The sequence below is a fragment of the Chlorocebus sabaeus genome, chromosome 26, assembly GCF_047675955.1.
Source record: "Chlorocebus sabaeus isolate Y175 chromosome 26, mChlSab1.0.hap1, whole genome shotgun sequence".
NCBI classification, from domain to species: domain Eukaryota; kingdom Metazoa; phylum Chordata; class Mammalia; order Primates; family Cercopithecidae; genus Chlorocebus; species Chlorocebus sabaeus.
The window spans coordinates 26547189-26565827 of NC_132929.1; the positions used below are offsets into that span (position 1 = coordinate 26547189).

At 36.9% G+C, this 18639-nt stretch overlaps 1 protein-coding gene across 1 annotated transcript in view; it reads left to right on the forward strand.

Annotated features, from left to right (window-relative positions):
* Positions 1-18639, forward strand: part of AP4E1 (adaptor related protein complex 4 subunit epsilon 1) — an 88814-nt gene that overhangs the window by 9880 nt on the left and 60295 nt on the right. Inside the window, exons 5-9 of the mRNA XM_008016617.3 lie at positions 1911-1984; positions 3076-3197; positions 7033-7192; positions 9186-9352; positions 13018-13091. Of these exons, the coding sequence (XP_008014808.1) occupies positions 1911-1984; positions 3076-3197; positions 7033-7192; positions 9186-9352; positions 13018-13091 (597 nt within the window). The remainder of the gene's footprint in view (positions 1-1910; positions 1985-3075; positions 3198-7032; positions 7193-9185; positions 9353-13017; positions 13092-18639) is intronic.

Sequence of the window (18639 nt, forward strand, 5' to 3'; positions counted from 1 at the left end):
GGTGGCTCACTTCCTGTAATCCTAGCACTTTGGGAGGCAAGGGTGGGAGGAATCACTTGAGTCTGGGAGTTTGAGACCAGCCTGGGTAACATAGTGAGACCCTGTTTCTACTTAAAAAAAAAAAAAAAAAAGCTCGGTGTGATGGTGCACGCCTGTGGTCCCAGCTACTTAGGAGGCTGAGGTGAAGGATTGCTTGAGTTTGGAAGGTAGAGGCTGCAGTGAGTTTTGATCATGCCACTGCCTTCCAACCTGAGTGAGACTCCGTCTCAGAAAACAAAACAAAACAAATGCTTTCTGGGATTTTCCTAATCGCTTTCTTGGCCTGGGTCAGATTTGTTTCAACTCTTGTGATTGTGGGAGTAATAGCTCTGCTTCTCTGACCTCTAGTGAAGGTGTTGGAATTGGTCATGCTACTACCTCTTGATTGTGAGAATAGGAAGTTTCTGTTTTCTCCTGTTCCGTAGTGGACACAGACAGCATGGATGCTGGGTAATGATGGGTATAATTAACATTAGAATCCCTAATGAAAGGGCTGAAAGAATTGAGAAGAATGAAAAACAATGAGCATGGAGTCAGGGAATCGGGTCTCAAGATAGGCTATGTGGAGAGGCAGTAAAATACGGTGGTTTAAAATATGGACTGACTTCAACTGTCTGGGTTTGAGTCCTGGCTCCACCATGTGATAGGTGTGGACCTTAGGAAATTGCCCTTTTTTGGATCTTTTTTTTTTTTTTTTTTTGAGATGGAGTCTTACTCTGTCACCCAGGCTGGAGTACAGTGGCGCTATCTTGGCTCACTGTAAGCTCCACCTCCCGGGTTCATGTCATTCTCCTGCCTCAGCCTCCCGAGTAGCTGGGTCTACAGGTGCCCGCCACCATGCCCAGCTAATTTTTTGTATTTTTAGTAGAGATGGAGTTTCACCACGTTAGCCAGGATAGTCTTGATCTCCTGACCTCGTGATTTGCCTGCCTTGGCCTCTCAAAGTGCTGGAATTAGAGGTGTCAGCCACCATGCCCAGCTTGAGTCTCATTATTATGTATGGATAAAAATGCCTATATATGCCTATTTATAGCCTATGAGATTCATTGGGTGGTTGTGAGGATTAAATAAGTAATGCTTATAAAGTACTTGACCCATAGTGACTGTCTAATTAAAGTGTTAGTTATTATCATTGTGAAGCCTGACTGAGAAAATTCCTTGGAGAATCTAGATTCTATGTACATGACATTTGTCATAGTGTTAATACATTTCCTCAATCTTAAAATGTACTTTAAAAATGTTTTAATATTATTGCAATAAAAATGCTTATTTAAGCCAATGAGTACATTTAATGTGGCAGACAGCGTTTCTTTCCTGAATAATTGTTATTCCTTCAATTGAGAAAATAAGGTATTGTGTGTGGCTTAATATATTATTTACATCATGCAGGTTGACATTAGGACATTAGGTGGCTAGCTCACTCAATACAAAGAGCTAGTAACTCAGTATTAACTGTAGTGATTAGGGTTTTTTTGTTTTTTTGTTTTTTTTACTGTAGTGATTAGTTTTTGAATTATGTTTGGCTATAAAATAGCATTTCTAAAATAGAGAATGCTTTGATTGATAATGTAAAGATTTGCCCAAAAAATAGAAGGCATGTCTTCTCGGTGCCATTTATAAGATTTTAAGTTGATACACATAGTGTCTATTCCATTTCTGGAATATCCTATGAAATACATAATTCTGGAAGATTTCAGGATGAAGAATACCTGAAATCTTCCTTACTGAAGGTTTTTAACCTTGTATTTTGCAATTTGTTTTTATGTTTACTTGTTACTGGTATCTTTGATACTTAACAGGACTGCTTTAATTTCTTGTGAAAAGTCTATTTTTGGTAGGTAGTAATGAGACTTTTCCCTCAATTTTTATAGGTTATTTGGCTGTTTCCTTATTTCTACATGAAAGTCATGAATTATTGCTTCTCCTTGTGAATACAGTTGTAAAGGTATTGTATTGTATGTTGGTTAATATGAAGTCATAATTCTTGTCAGTACCTGACATTTCTCCTTGATCATATTCAATTAGATGATATTAGAAGAAAGTGGGCTTGCAGAATGGGCTGAGAAGAATCTTTTAGATCAGTTTCTGCATCTATAAAATGGAGTTAAATAATAGAACTTACGGAGTTGTGAGGATTAAATGAAATACACGTGAAGTAGTAGCTGCCGCTCTTCTTGTTATAATTTCATTGTAAAACAGAGTTAGAACTAAAGTCTAGGTCTCTAAGCTGTTAGTTTAGGTATATTTTCCATGCTGTTATCTTTTTTCTAGGATCTGTTCTAAAGGGATATAGATATAAACTGAATAATCGAAGTCTTTAAAGTTTAAAAAGTCATTTAAAAAAAGAATAGAATATAATCAACTGAAATGTAGAGATAATAAAAACAATCCACACTCACAATATTTTCTGTTTAACTTCCAAATCAGTATGATAATGAGATGTAATTGAGTTGTTGAGCTTTTTATCTTGTGTCAATTTTTTGATACGTGAGAGAGAGAGAGAACAGTATTTTCTGAACTTTAAGTCATATACTATATTAAGGTTACTAGTAGCTTAAATTTTTTCCAAACTTAAAAAACATATTTTTAGGTTCTGTTAGAATGGTTTATAAACCATATGGATAGATAAGTACATATGAATGTGTGCATTTTATTGTGAATATTCCAAAATCACTTCCTTTTAAACTTACATTCATATTATTGTTGATTAATGAGAAAAACTCATAAAATTGTTTTATTGTTGGTTTAGAAAAGTTTTAAAGGCTGTAATAAAGGAGACTACTTTGGCTAGATTCAGAACAGAGATACAGTTTCCTCTTGTATCAGTTGCTCTTTGGCTTTATTTATCTACTGACTCTATTAAGGCAAATGAAACAAATAGGAGCATTCCAATAAAATATGCCATAAATTTGGATGTACAAATTAATTATAAATAGCACAAAATTACTAAGTATATAGGACCATTACAGTGTTGAATTTGCCATTCCTAGTTTCAGTATTTACACTGAATGTTTTCTTTCCTTAATGTTGTACCAGGATCTGCAGAGCACTAACCTAGTAGAAGTGTGTATGGCACTGACTGTTGTTAGCCAGATTTTCCCCCGAGAAATGATTCCAGCTGTTCTTCCATTAATAGAAGATAAACTTCAACATTCTAAGTAAGTAAATTCTTTGGGGATAGGTGTCTATGCCGTATATTTCAAAACAGAAGTTTATGCTAGAAAATGTATTATAACTTCAATGCTACCAGGATAGAGATTATTCTTTGATTGCTAGGAATAATACAAAAATCTTAAGTAGGATCATTTTTATTTTTATGTGGGTTTAGGGAAATGTTAGACAGCTTTCTAAAGTTAAACTAAGAGACAGTGAGGCCTAGTGTCCAGGAATCCTTGGCTTTCCTCCCAGTTCTACCACTAATGAGCAGTGGTCTTGTTTTTCCTTGGCTATATGGGGTTGGTTGAAGCTCCTTAGTTCTCCCAAAGTTGTTTTGGGGATAAAGTAAAATAATGAAAGACATATGGAAATTGTGCAAGTGTAGTGAATGCAAAGCTTCAGTGTAGTGGGAAGATGCTTTTTGTTTTTTTTTTTTTGAGACAGTCTCACTCCGTTGCCTAGGCTGGAGTGCAATGGCACGATCTTGGCTCACTGCAACCTCTGCCTCCCGGGTTCAAGCAATTCTCCTGCCTCAGCCTCCCAAGTAGCTGGGATTATAGGCGCCTGCCACCACACCCGGCTACTTTTTTTTTTTTTTTTTTTTTTTTTTTTTTAAATAGAGGCTGGGTTTTGCCATGTTGGCCAGGCTGGTCTCGAACTCCTGACCTCAGGTGATCCACCTGCCTCGGCCTCCCAAAGTGCTGGGATTACAGGTGTGAGCCACCACACCCGGCCCAGGAAGATGCTTTTTATATCAAAACCACAGCATTTTAATCCTGTTTTACAGCAGAACGTATACAAACTTAATTTATTTTGTAGTATTTTCCTAATCTTCTCTTGTAAGTTTCCTTAACAGTCTCCTTATCAGATTGAACTTACTTGTTCACTGTATTTGGATTATTAATATTTTGTTTTTGACCAAGCTCCTTTATGTAATAATTTTAATTAATTAATTAATTTTTTTGATACGGAGTCTCATCTGTTGCCCAGGCTGCAGTGCAATGGAGTGATCTTGGCTCACTGCAACCTCTACCTCCGAGGTTCAAGCAGTTCTCTGCCTCAGCCTCCCAAGTAGCTGGAATTACAGGAACACGCCACCATGCCCAGCTAATTTTTTGTATTTTTAGTGGAGACAGGGTTTCACCATCTTGGCCAGGCTGGTCTTGAACTCCTGACCTCGTGATCCACCCGCCTTGACCTCCCAAAGTGCTGAGAATACAGGTGTGAGTCACTGTGCCTGGCTCATAATTTTTAAAGTTGGAAAAGGTTTGCAATCATTGTCATTATGGTATGTCAGTTATATATTCTTGATAAAGATTTTTTGGTTACTCATACAACATTTATTTTATATACTTTAAATCAGTATTTTTAATGTTCTAAGATTGCAAAATGTTGTCTTATAGCTTGTATTCTTTTTTTTTTTGAGGTGGAGTCTTGCTTTGTTGCCCAGGCTGGAGTGCAGTGGCGTGATCTTGGCTTACTGCAACCTCTGCCTCCTGGGTTCAAGCGATTCTTCTGCCTCAGCCTTCTGAGTAGTTGGAACTACAGGTGCCCGCCCCTATGCCTGGCTAATTTTTGTAGTTTTAGTAGAGACAGGGTTTCACCATATTGGCCAAGCTGGTCTTGAACTCGTGACCTCGTAATCCACCTGCCTTGGCCTCCCTAAGTGCTGGGATTACAGGTGTGAGCCACCACGCCCGGTCAGCTTGTATTCTTTAAGAAATATTGGATCATGAATCTTCCAGCTAAAATGATAGCTTTTACCAAGAATTACAGAATAACTTCATAGGTCTTTCAAACTTTTTATATATTGTATGTCATATCTGTGTTTAGAACAGAGGATGATTATGGACAATTAATTATTGGAAATGTTCGCTTTTTAAAGATTTATAAGGTGATCTGATTATACCAGCAGCATATTTTTGCTTAACTTTTCCTCACCACTACTTTTGTGGTAACCTTACTTACTGACCAGTTGTATGAAATCTTTCTGAGAATTGAAAGGGCCCTTTTCAATTTTTTCTTTATTGCTTTGTATTTAGTCTAATTTCAAGTCCTGGCTAGAGGGCTAGAGTTTAGATTTTGTGAAACTCTGCTTCTGCAGTTACGGCCATACTCAGCGCCATGCTCTGGAGTAAAGAGCTGAAGAATATGGGGTAGAGCTATAGGTAAGCCAGTAGATGTCACAAAGAATATGTGAAACAAGGCTTGAATTCAACTTTTGAATCCCTAGCCGTATTTCATCATACCAACCCCAGAGCCTGAATCTAGGTCTCTTGTCTTATGTTAGTACCACCACTTGAGGCCAGGCCTATGAATTCCTGGGCCTATTCAGAGTTGTTTTTTTTTTTTCCTCACCTCATTTAGATATTCTCCCCTAGAATTAATATCAGTTATCATGCAATGGCAATACACTGCGATGTGGCTTGCATTCACCACAGTATTAATACTAACAGTATATCTGTTGTTAATCTGCTTGTCTTTTTTTTTTTTTTTTTTTGTGAAAAGAGTTTTCCATTATGGCGTAGCTTGCCTAGGAAGATAAGAGTTGTTTATTAATGGAATTTGTATGACCACTTACTAAGAATCTTATAAAAGGTGTTCTTGAGTGGAACACAAAGGATTGCATTGAATAATCTCAGTCTTGAGATTCTATGACAGAAATATCTGTTAAGGAACCCTAAAAGTAAATACTTCACTTTTGTGATGTTTGCTGCTGTTCTGAGCACTGCCAGCATAGTCTGCAAATAAGAGATATGTAGATATAGACAAGAGAGAGAATAACAAGGAAGAAGCTTCCTTGGAAACTACATCATGAACATAGGATGGCATTTCTTTATTTTTGTTTCTGTGTGCTAGACGTTATCTGCTACAGATGAAGTGCAAGACTAGTATATACTTTTCTTCTTTATTATCATGAGGTTTTGAAACAGATGAACTGGGCAAGGAGAGGAGTAACATCTTTTTATTCCATGTGTGTCCTTGTATTCCTCCCCTCTGTCCTCCAAAGTATTTGGAGTCTGCTATCCAGTGATAGATATATTTAAAAAAAGAAGCAAAGAAAGCTACTATTTTAGAGTAAGAATGTTAATGAGTTTTTTTTCTTTTCTTTCCTTTTTTTCTTTTTTCTTTTTTTTTTTTGAGACAGAGTCTCACTCTGTCACCCAGGTTGGAGTGCAATGGGACAACCTTGGCTCACTGCAACTTCTGCCTCCCAGGTTCAAGTGATTCTTGTACCTCAGCCACCCAAGTAACTGGGACTATAGGTGTGCACCACCACACCTGGCTAATTTTTGTATTTTTAGTAGAGACAGGGTTTCGCCATGTTGGCCAGGCTGGTTTTGAACTCCTGGCCTCAAGTGATCCACCTACCTCAGCCTCCCAAAGTGCTGGCATTACAGGCCAAAGATTTTTCATATTAATAAAAAGACTTTAATATTACTAGCTGAAATTATCTATTACTTAAATTTATTGTTGACTTTTTTTTTCAATTTTTAGAGATACGTCTTTTAAAAATGGAATTAGAGAATTAAGAACTTTGTTTTTCTTGTTTTTTTTAATCTCAAAGTAATATATGCTTGTTACAAAAAAAATTCTCTAACTATATAAATATATAACATGGGCAGTTAAAGTTTTGAGACCTTACTTCCTAGAGGTAACTACTTTTTATAATTTGGTATATTAGAATAAATAAATTAATAACCAATGTATAATTATCTCTTTCTTTGTAAATTAAGGCAATGAGCCAGTATTTTAAAATCATCTGGCCCATAATCTTTCAAAGTAAATACTCGAAAATTCAGATTGTCTTGTTTAAATTTCATTTTTTGTCTTCAGGGAGATTATACGAAGAAAAGCTGTTCTGGCATTATACAAATTCCATCTCATTGCTCCTAATCAAGTACAACATATTCATATTAAGTTTCGGAAAGCACTTTGTGACAGAGATGTTGGGGTCATGGCTGCCTCCTTGCATATATATCTTAGAATGATTAAGGTAAGTTGGAAATTTTAGCAAGTACTGAGTAGTTACTATTAGAAAAATACAATTACGGGATGAAAAAGAAACAGATATTTTGGTAAAATGCTTAGTTAATGTTTTATAATTTTGTTATTGACCTTTGATTTAGTAATTTTGCAAGTTGTTGAGAGCGTGAGTTGTAGGCACATTACGGAATTTGTTTTTTTTTTTAATGCCTAAAATTGTTTGATGTCACTAAACAGGTGTGGAAAAATGGTAGCAATGGAAGTTGTCTTAAGTTTTCAGATTTGTGTTTTTCAAGCAGTAATTCTCTTTTATATAGCTTCATGGAATGCATACCATTTTATAGAAATGAGGGGAACCAGTGGGGGTTGTGCAAGCTATAGATTGTAGTGTTGACGCCATATATTGATACTGTGTCATACAAGGAAAGAGGGTTGAATGTTATGGTAAAACCGTTTTCTAAATGGCGATGATGGGTTTATACTAATTCATCCTTAGTGTATTGCCTGAAACCATTTGTGTTCAAATATACATACTTGTAACAGATTTCATGGCACCTACTATAACAAAATAAAGTATGCTATTGAACTCATTTAAAGTTATATTGTTTCTTATGTACTGTGTTCTCAAATAGTATAGTTTAAATAGATGTTCATATTAAATTTTATTTTTTCCCTAACATTTACTAAAATTTGAAAGAGCTTTATTTCCCTTCCAAAAATTTTCCCTTGATACATAATACAAATTAGAATAAAGAATCCAATGTTCCTTTTAAGGAGTGTGGATCTAATTTCCCCAGTCCAAGAGATTACTCAGATAGATAATCAAGGCACACTCCTTCAGAAACAAATATTTTTAAGTACCGTGTGGCTAATTAATTTTTAATTGGCAGGCACACTGATTTTGGGGACTTTTTTTTTTTTTTTGAGATGGAGTTTCGCTTTTGTTGCCCAGGCTGGAGTGCAATGGCACGATCTCAACTTACCACAACCTCCACCTCCCGGGTTCAAGCGATTCTCCTGCCTCAGCCTCCTGAGTAGCTGGGATTATAGGCATGCGCCACCATGCCCGGCTAATTTTGTATTTTTGGGAGAGTCAGGGTTTCACCATGTTGGTCAGGCTGGTCTCGAACTCCCGACCTCAGGTGATCCGCCGGCCTCGGCCTCCTAGAGTGCTGGGATTCCAGGTGTGAGCCACTGTGTCCGGCCGATTTTGGGGACTTTTAATGTTTAAGTAGTCTTGGCTGTGCTCTTCTACCCAGAACAAATTTTTTTTTTTTGGATGGAGTTTTGCTCTTGTTGCCCAGGCTGGAGTGCAGTGGCATCATCTTGGCTTACCGCAACCTCCAGCTCCGGGATTCAAGCAGTTCTCCTACCTCAGCCTCCCGAGTAGCTGGGATTACAGGCATGCACCACTACGCCTGGCTAATTTTGTATTTTTAGTAGAGAGGATTTCTCCATGTTGGTCAGGCTGGTTTCAAACTGCCAACCTCAGGTGATCCACCGACCTCGTCCTCCAAAAGTGCTGGGATTACAGGTGTGAGCCACTGTGCTTGGCCCCAGAATGAATTTAACTCATTTTCTTGTGAAGTCTTTTGGAAACAGAGTTCAGAGATTGCAAACAGGCCTGATTTTCATCCAAAGCAGAGGTATTACTGTCCTTTTGCTGTATGCCAGTTCTTTTCACTTTTTGTTTTAATTGCTGGTATTGGCTGTTAAGGATTCTACCTAAGATGTAACTATAAGAATTAAGAAATGTGATTAAACTGTATGTGGGAAAAAGCAGGGAGTGGTGGAAGCTTTTCTGGGATGATTCAGCTTTGGGTTGGTTAGCCAGAGGAATTTTATCATGGAAGATATTATACATATTAGGGCACGGTTTCATTAAATGTGAACATAAACTTAAGCATGTATTAAGTTAGGTTCTATATGACATTTCAACCAGGTCTATTTCTGTTTAATAAGATGTTATTATTAACAGAAAGTTTTTTTTGGGGGGGATGTAGGAGAATTCGTCTGGATATAAAGACTTGACTGGGAGTTTTGTAACCATTTTGAAGCAAGTAGTTGGAGGAAAACTCCCAGTAGATTTCAATTACCACAGTGTCCCAGCACCATGGTTACAAATTCAGCTCTTGAGAATACTAGGACTTCTAGGAAAAGATGATCAAAGGTAAACTATTCCCAGTAAGTTTGCTTAATGACCCCATACCAGATGATAAGCTTAGACTTTAGTAACCTAGAGGTTTAATGATAAACCAGATTCTTCCAATGTTTAATTGGCTTAGTAGTGATAAAATAGGCCATTGTAAGAACCACATACATGCTTTCAGGTTGCTGGGATAATCCTGGCTCTCTCTTTATCCTAATTTTACCTATCATGAAAGGTACCCATGAAGCGCCATCTCCTCTGTGAAGCTTTCGTAATTGTTCCTGTTCAAGGGTTGGGAAACTTTCTCTGCAAAGGGCCAGATAAATATTTTAGGCGGCTGGGCGTGGTGGCTCACACCTGTAATCCCAGCACTTTGGGAGGCTGAGGCGGGCGGATCACAAGGTCAGAAGTTTGAGACCAGCCTGACCAACATGGTGAAAACCCGTCTCTACTAAAAATACAAAAATTAGTTAGACATAGTGGCACACACCTGTAGTCCTAGCTACTCAGGAGGCTGAGGCAGGAGAATCACTTGAACCCAGGAGGTGGACGTTGCAGTGAGCTGAGATCGTGCCACTGCACTCCAGCCTGGGTGACAGAGTGAGACTGTCTCAAAATAATGATAAATAAATAAATAAATATTTTAGGCTTTGTGGGCCATATGTTGTTTTTTTGCATCTATTCGACTCTGCTATTATAGCATGAAAGCAGCTACAGATAGAAAATAAATGAATGAAGAAGGCTGTATTCCAAAAAGAAAAACCTTTTTATGGACGTTAAAACTTGAATCTCAGATCAGCACATCATAAAGTATTCTTTTAATTTTTTTTTCCAACTATTTCAAAATGTAAAATCTCTTCTTAGCTTGAAGCCATACAAAACCAGGCATCTGGCCAGATTAGGCCTGCGGGCTGTAGTTTGCCAACCCTTACTCTAGCTGGGTGTGAGTGCTTCACCTTTTTAATTCATTTATCTGAATTATTCTTTTAGTGAATAACTTAAACTTTTCATGTGTATCTTTCCAACTATATATATATATATATATATACTTTCAATTTTGCCTTTTTTTTTTTTTTTTTTTTGAGACTATGTCTTGCTCTGTTGCCCAGGCCGGAGTGTAGTGGTGCGACCTTGGCTCACTGCAACCTCCGCCTCCTGGATTCAAGAGATTTTCCCATCTCAGTTTCCCAAGTAGCTGGGATTACAGGCGCACGCCACCATGCCCGGCTGATTTTTGTATTTTTAGTAGAAATGGGCATCACCATGTTGGCCAGGCTGGTCTCGAGCTCCTGACTTCAGATGATCTGCCCTCCTCAGCCTCCCAAAGTGCTGGGATTACAGGCATGAGCCACCTCCCCGGCCTCAATTTTGCCATACTTTTTCAAACTTAGACACTTTCAAATTTCCAAGGACAGTACGGGGAGCTCCCTTATATCCTGCACCTAGATTCATCAATTTATTTGCATTTGTTCTATCATTCTGATTCTCTGTGTGTGTGCACGTGTGTATGCATTTGCATGTGCACGTACATATTATTTTTATTTTAAAAAACTATTTCCAACTTGCTTGAGAGCAAGTCCCTTGAGATTTTAGTTCCCTTGAGAGCAAGGACCTTGGCTGGAGTTCCTGATATGTTTCTGTCTTAAGAAAATATTTGCTAATCAGTGTTCTGATTTTATGAATATTGTTCCCTTTTATATAGTAGGGTACCTTTGTATTGTAATTCTTTAGCCTAGCTTTACAAAGGGACCGTTCTCCAGGCTTTTGCTCCTAGAAATCAACTTAATGTCAGAATCCATTTGCCTGTGAGCTCCTGATTAGCACTCATTGGGCTACATCACTCTTGGTATTACAGTGTTACTTTTTTCTGTGTTTGTGAATCTCAACTCCCGATTGAAACCTGCAGTGAAAATGTAAGGTGATGGAGCATACACACACATTAGAAATGATTGTCTTAATTATATTTTATTTTGTATCATGCCAGCCTATCCTAACGTGGAGCTCTAGTTGGAGTTACTGGAATTATGTTTTAAAATCATGAATTTTATATGAATGTATCAGATCTTATTGGTCTAAAAAGACTTACTGCCATCCATTGTTATCAGGAAGTAACTTGGGAGGCATTTAGTGAATTTATTAAATTCATTAACTCACTATCTTCCTTTTTCTTGCCTTTGTGGATAAATTTGTTTAATAATATATACAAAGATAAGTAAGCTAGTCCTTACTGTCACAGCCCTTAGGTGACTAGTAATTAGGCTCAGTCATGAATAGAGTGGAACTTTCTTATAATGTTATGGAACATTAGAATGTTTTCTCCTTTTCTGTCTCAACTCTAATGAGATTTTATTTTAACGTAAATCTAATGTTTTGTCAGACATTATTAGCTCAATGTAGCAAAGTAAAAATTTAAATTATAACTGTTTCTAAAGTATTTAATTGAAAAAACCCATTTACTGGAAAAATCTGTTGTATTTATGGTCTTTTATATCTATTCAAATATTTTCTTGTGTTTTGTAGCTTTGTGCTTCTTAGATTATTAAGATTTATCTTGATCTTGTTCACAAATGTTTCTTTATTTCATGTGGTTAAGACTCATGCCAGACATTGGCTTTTAAAATTGAGGAACTAGACTACAATCTAGGTATAATATTACCAAATATTTTTGAGGGGGACGGGGAAGGATTGGTAATGTCTGCTGTATGGTTATCTTCTGAGGAAGAAAGGCTTATACAATAAAATGAAGGATTTTAGAATGTGGTTCTGGATTCCTAATTATTGGATATTTATACTTCAGTCAAGATAGAATGAAAGTATGTGCACTTAGCATTGAACTTTCCAGCTGTATATTTGGAAAAAAAGACATTTTCTGAAAGATGTAATTAATTTATGTAGTCCCAAATTATTTTGATATTTTCATTTATTTTATGGCACTGTTTCTCTGCAAGACCACTGTATGTATCCTATGTTGCTGGTGTTTTTTTTTCTATTAGTGCTTTTTGAATTCGTAAAACATACAAAATACCAGCTGAGAAGCTATAGTTTTTCACATTGGCCTCTTGGAGAGGACATTTCTCTAACAAGTGTGGAGGCAGAGTGCACTTTTTTTTTTTTGCACAGTATCTTCCTCATCACAGTTATTGTTACTGTAATCGGTGACCATAAACACATATGAATGGTCCAAACCTATTCATTCCACAAAATATCTTTTTATATATTTAATGTAAATGTAAGTAAAAATTTTCTTTCTGAAGAACCTAGTTACTGCTCAAGGAAAGACTAGTATTTGAAAATTTTTTAATAGGATCTGGTTAAAATACAGTTAATATACTATCTGAAATAATATGAATATATGAAGTGTTACTATAGTAATTTAGAAATATTCTGTTGAAAGGAAATTATAAAATATACTGTGTTCAACCAAATAAAAACTTGGTTTGTAAACTAGGCATAGTGAGGAAAGAGTTGATTGATGTATATATCTCATTGGTTAGTCAACTTTGATAAAGTAGGAAGTTCAGTTCCTGAAAAACCTTTTAAGAAGTGAAATTTCCGTAACTTCATCATAAAATGAATTTCTTTCACTTCTCTTCTGTAGATCCTCAGTTTTAAAGAGAAGTTTGAAAAACTGTTTTATTGGGTTAGAATACTGTAATTCTACTGCAAATAAAATATCTTTTAAACAGGACAAGTGAATTAATGTATGATGTTCTTGATGAATCCTTACGAAGAGCCGAGTTAAATCACAATATCACATATGGTAGGTAATATATGTAAATGTTACTCTAATGACTAATAATGTTTTTTAGTATTACAGTTAAATCTGTGTTAGAGTGCTATAAATTCCAATAGAACTTTATACACTTATTTTAAGATAGTTCTGTGGATTATTATTTTTTCAAGGTAAGCATTTAACTACTGATAGATAAGAGTAATTTAAACTCATGGTATGTTCTAAATGTTGACCTAAGTTTATTAATATAATTGTCTCTATTGAAAACACATATCAAGTATCCATTTTTTTAATTGATTTTTTTTCAATTATCTAATTGACTGTGAAGATAACTCCATAGATTCGTGCCATATTTGGTAAAAATTTACAATATTCGAAGACAGTTCTTAAATCAATCAGCTAGTTGTCAGATATTTTATTAAATTTCTGTTGTCAGGCCTTATGCAAGGTACTTAGAATACAGCAGTGAATAAAACATTATCATGGGGCTTTTGTTAATGTTACAAAAGAGAATTGCAGGGCGTGGTGGGAGAATATAGCAGCTAGTCTTAGGTGAGGGGAAGAATAAAGAAGGTTGTCCTGAGAAAGTAATATTTAAGAAGACATCTGAAGGATGAATAGGATGTAGAAAGGAATATATAGATGTAGAATAATAGTTTACTATTTTGTGAAGAGACAATAAATTGTTACATACAATTTAAAAATTAGTAATAGGAGACAAGAGTAAGTTGGGGGAAAGGGGTAGAAAACTGAGAAAGTAGCCAAAAAAACTTCCAATTTTAACAGCCATAGGGAGGAGCTATTCTTTTTGATCAGGCTGAGAAAGCTCAGTGAGGAAATTGAGATACTTGGAGCTATTTAAAAGGTAGAACAGTTTGAATTTTGCATGCTCTGGAGGACAGCAGTAGAAGAGGCACTGAGAGATGTAACTCAAATGAGAAGTCATTTCTTAATCTGGTAAAATATCATGAAGTAGGAGATGAAGAGCATTACTTTTTCTTTGAGATAAGGGTAACCTGTGGACCTTTAAGAACAATGGTTGTAGAAGCGTAGGTTAGACCAGAGGACAGAAATTGAACTGGTTTAACTGAAATAAAAAGTGCTTGACAAAGATGCAGTACAAATAAGGAAAAAGGATTGTGTGTATGAGATTAATACAAGAAAAATAATGCACATGGTAGTGAATTGGGGTGGTAAACTTTGAAGGATAGATTTATGTTTTGCATGTATGAATGGTAATTAAGGTAATAAGGATGCCTTATTAATTTGTTCAGCCAGCATTTATAGTGTGCCTGTGAAACAAAAACTTGATTGTGTCTTAAACTAGGTGTGGATTGAGGAAAGAGTTGATTGACTTATGTATTTCTCCATGTTAAGTGTGGGAGGTAAAGGGAAGACTAAGGTAGACACAGGCCTTGTCCTTATGAGTATATAGTGTAATAAACAGTAGATATTATATAGGTTCCTGCTCTGCAGTGAGAATAAGGGGCCACAGATATGGATGACCCTTACTGAAGCAGGTGATTTTCTGAGAGAAGATCTAGGAAAGTGTCAGAATTTTTCCAGTAAGTTAAAGTAAGTTAAAATGTTTTGTTTGTGATATAACCAGTGTCCAGGATAAGGGTTTGAAAGTCTTTCAAGAAATTCTGCTTAAAATTCAGTTAAAAATCTTCTTTTTTTTTTTCCTTGCAGAAAGTTTTTTTTTTTAAAATGACATTTCAGCTTTAATTTTTTTTTTTTTTGAATAGGTAATATATGCACATGGGTCAAAATTCAAAAGTTACAAAAGGGTGTACAATGAACAGTAAGTGTCCTTTCCACCCTTATCACCCACCACCCAGTTCCCTTTCCTGGGGATAACCACTGTCAAGTTACCTGTTCCTTTTGATTTGGAGAATACTGTATACCTGAGGAAATATTTTTAAATATTTTCCAGTACGACCGTTTTATTAAGATTGCTTGGCCAGGCACGGTGGCTCACGCCTGTAATCCCGGCACTTTGGGAGGTCGAGGTGGGCAGATCACGAGGCCAGGAGTTCACAACCAGCCTGGCCAAAATGGTGAAACCCCATCTCAACTAAAAGTACAAACATTAGCTGGGCATGGTGGCGCGTTCCTGTAATCCCAACTACTCGGGAGGCTGAGGCAGGAGAATTGCTTGAACCGGTACCGAGAGGCAGAGGTTGCAGTAAGCCGAGATCGTGCTGTTGCACTCTAGCCTGTGCTACAGAGTGAGAGTCTGTCTCCAAAAAAAAAAAAAAAAAAAAAAAAAAAAGGTTGCTTAAACCAACACCAACAGTTTGTTTCTGTGCAGGCTCTTGATCCAGTGTTTCACCTCACCAGAGAAACCTTATAGTTCCTGTTGTTTCATTTCCTTTGTTTAGCTTTTCCTTGTTATGCTTTTCCCTGTGTCTGTATTGATAGAGCTTACAACTTATATTGATTATATCAGTGGTAGAGTATTCGCTAGCAATCCTGATACAGATATTTTACCCCTTAAGAATGTTAATTTTAATTGTAAACTTTATAAGGGCAGGGACTGTGTCTGTCTTATTAACCAGCATATCTCAGTAGCTGGCACTGTGTTAATGAGTAATGTGCTTTAATTGAATTAAAGGAAGAAAAAGTTATTTATCAGTTATCTAAGTGGGTTTCAGTATTAATACTTTCTATATCATATTTTTATGGAAGCTGTATTATAATTTAGTGTCTAATCAAGAAATAAATTACATTAAAGACATTTATTGAATATCTGCTATGTGCTAGGCATTGTATAAAGTGGTGTATAGGATATGAAGAAGTATAATATGTAACCTTTGTCTTTAAGAAATTTACAATATAGTGGAAAGATAACTTGTTCTTGAAAGCTTAATAACAGTGTAAGGCAAAATGTGAAGGGATAGTTCAGGGAAATAAGTATTATAGGAGTTCCTGGGAAGTAGAGATCATTAAGGACTTGAGGGCACAGATAGGGATTTATTGACCTGATAGGACCCTGAAAGGTAGATAAGATTTAGCTAGGCAGGTTGAAGGGGCTTTTAGGTGGAGGGAACTTGAGAGAAGGTGTAGACATGGGGCTATTCAAAAACAGTTTCAGAAACAATGTGTCACCAGTCAGAAAGGATAATTTATGGTGGGGAGCAGTGGAAGGGCCGTATTGTGGAGGACCTCTCACAACAGCTGGATTTGTAAATCTGGAGGTATGGAAGATTTTTGGGTAGGGTACTGACAACATGAGAATGTCATTTTTAGTAAATTAGTAAATTGAGAGAATTATATAAAATGGAGTATAGGGACAAAGACCATCAAAAGTATGTAGATAGAAGTACTTTTCCATTTTTTTTTTTTCTCACTAACTTCACCTAAAACCCTTGGATACTGTGTATAAGAAACATAAGACTCGAGAACAAGTCAGGCTGGTTAGAGACGTCAGGATACAAGGAAAGAAACAGACATGGTGGTGCGTACCCTGGGTTTTCTTTTTGCCTCAGGTACCCCAGACTGGGTACTAAAGAGCCAGCAGTCTGGAAATGCAAACAGACACAGACAAAAGCACCCCAAGAAAAGCCTGCCCTCTCTCACCAAAGGACCAAGAAGAAAAGGGAAATTAGCAAGGTAGAAAACTTTTAGACAATAACCCCTCTATTCCATCCAAGCACAGGAGAAAACTGTGGAGCCATCCCCTCCAGCAAAGACTGAGTGAAAAACCAAGATGTCCATCCTCACCAGGTATAATGAGGTGCCCCAACACACCCTCCCTGACCCCCCACTAGAGTGGTGACAGAAGCCCAAGAGGAAGCTGGAATTTCACTGATGCCAGGTGATAAGGAAGGCCCCTTTCTTACACTGTCAGTGGAGGTGACTTGGGAAGTCTGGATTTTTCCCATCTGAGAGTAGGGAGTAATGAGGTACTTTTTCCCTCTTTGCGCCCAGGGTTCGGAGGTGTGGGTGTTAGAGAAAGCCTGGTGGACAGTCAGAACTTCCCTCCCTGATGAGCAATAATGAGGCCTCTCCCTCATAGTATCACTGGAGGCCACAAGGAGAGCAGTAATGAGGTACCCCTCTCTCTCCCAGGCAGGGCAGAATCGGTTGATACTTCCTCCAGCAATAACCAGGAGCCTTTCCATCTCCAGGTATCAAAGGAGACAGAGTAGAGAGCCTGGATTCCATTCCCATTGGGTGATACCCCCTCTCTCCTGCCAGAATAATGTCAGGAGATACTTATTTAACTTAATTAAGGTGAGAGTAAACTATTCTGAGGGATAAGGTGTCAGAAGAAGTTCACATTTTGTTTGAGCATACATAATCCAACCCAAAATATCTATGATGAAAATGCAGTGTCACGAATGGTAGAATATTATTAATTTTTAATTTAGTAATATATACTTTGTAGTATTTTAATTAGTACCAAGAGAGTAACCAAGAGTACTGAAGAGTAAGCAAGTTCCATGTTGTATTTTTAGGTCTAGAAACCCTCAGTTGTGGCTGGACACGGTGGCTTATGCCTGTAATCCCAGCACATTGGGAAGCTGAGTTGAGCAGATCACTTGAGGTCAGGAGTTGAAAACCAGCCTGGCCAACATGGTGGAACCCTGTCTCTACTAAAAATACAAAAATTAGCCGGGCATGTTGGTGCACGCTTGTACTGCCAGCTACTTGGGATGCCAAGGCAGGAGAATCACTTGAACCTGGGGGGTGGAGGTTGCAGACTACATCTCTTAAAAAAAAAAAAGAAATTCTCAGTTGTATTTTACTTCACCACCACAGAGAGGAGACAGCAGAGTGACTGCTCTTTCAATTATGAACTTATGAACAGATATTTGTAGCGTTGGAGAATAAAATGACTTAGATCTAGGTGAGAAAATAATTTTAAAATCCATTAAATTAATTTTCAGCTCAATTATGCCTAAGGAAACTAATAATAAGTGCACTTTTTGAACTATTATTTTTTTCCCATATTGGCATCCCAGAAACTTTATGAGCATCTAAATATAAATGTTTAAATTTTGGATGGGTAATGGCAGGCTTGGGATTAAAACAATTTAATCCCAAGAGAGTTCTTATTGGTAGGAAGCCATAATGAAAAACATGTCAGTTATGATGGAAAATGGAATATCATCATTTGAAATCTTAGGACTGTCATGGTAGTTCACAATTCAGCAAACTTTTTCTGAACAGAGGGCCAGATAGTAAATATTTTAGGCTTTGCAGGTCATGGAGGTTTCTGTTGCATATTCTCCTTTGTTTTTTGTTTTGTTTTTTACAGCCTTTTGAAAATGTAAAAATCATTCTTTAGTTCACAGGCCTATAAAAATAGGATGAAAGCTGGATTTAGTGGCAATTTAAAAATAGGCTGAAGGCTGGATTTAGTGGCAATTTCTCCATTCCTGCCTTATCTTATTAGCCGATTGACTAAGTTCCTCTTTGTTTAGTTTGTCTAGTTCATGAATCATAAAGACAACTTTTTTCACAGCACAGAGTAAAGACATTTTAAAGCATAGCATCTGAATATACAAAGCCTCTTCAGGTTCAGCTAACTTACTCTGTAGTTTTTCCTTTAAAGGCAGTTCTTTTC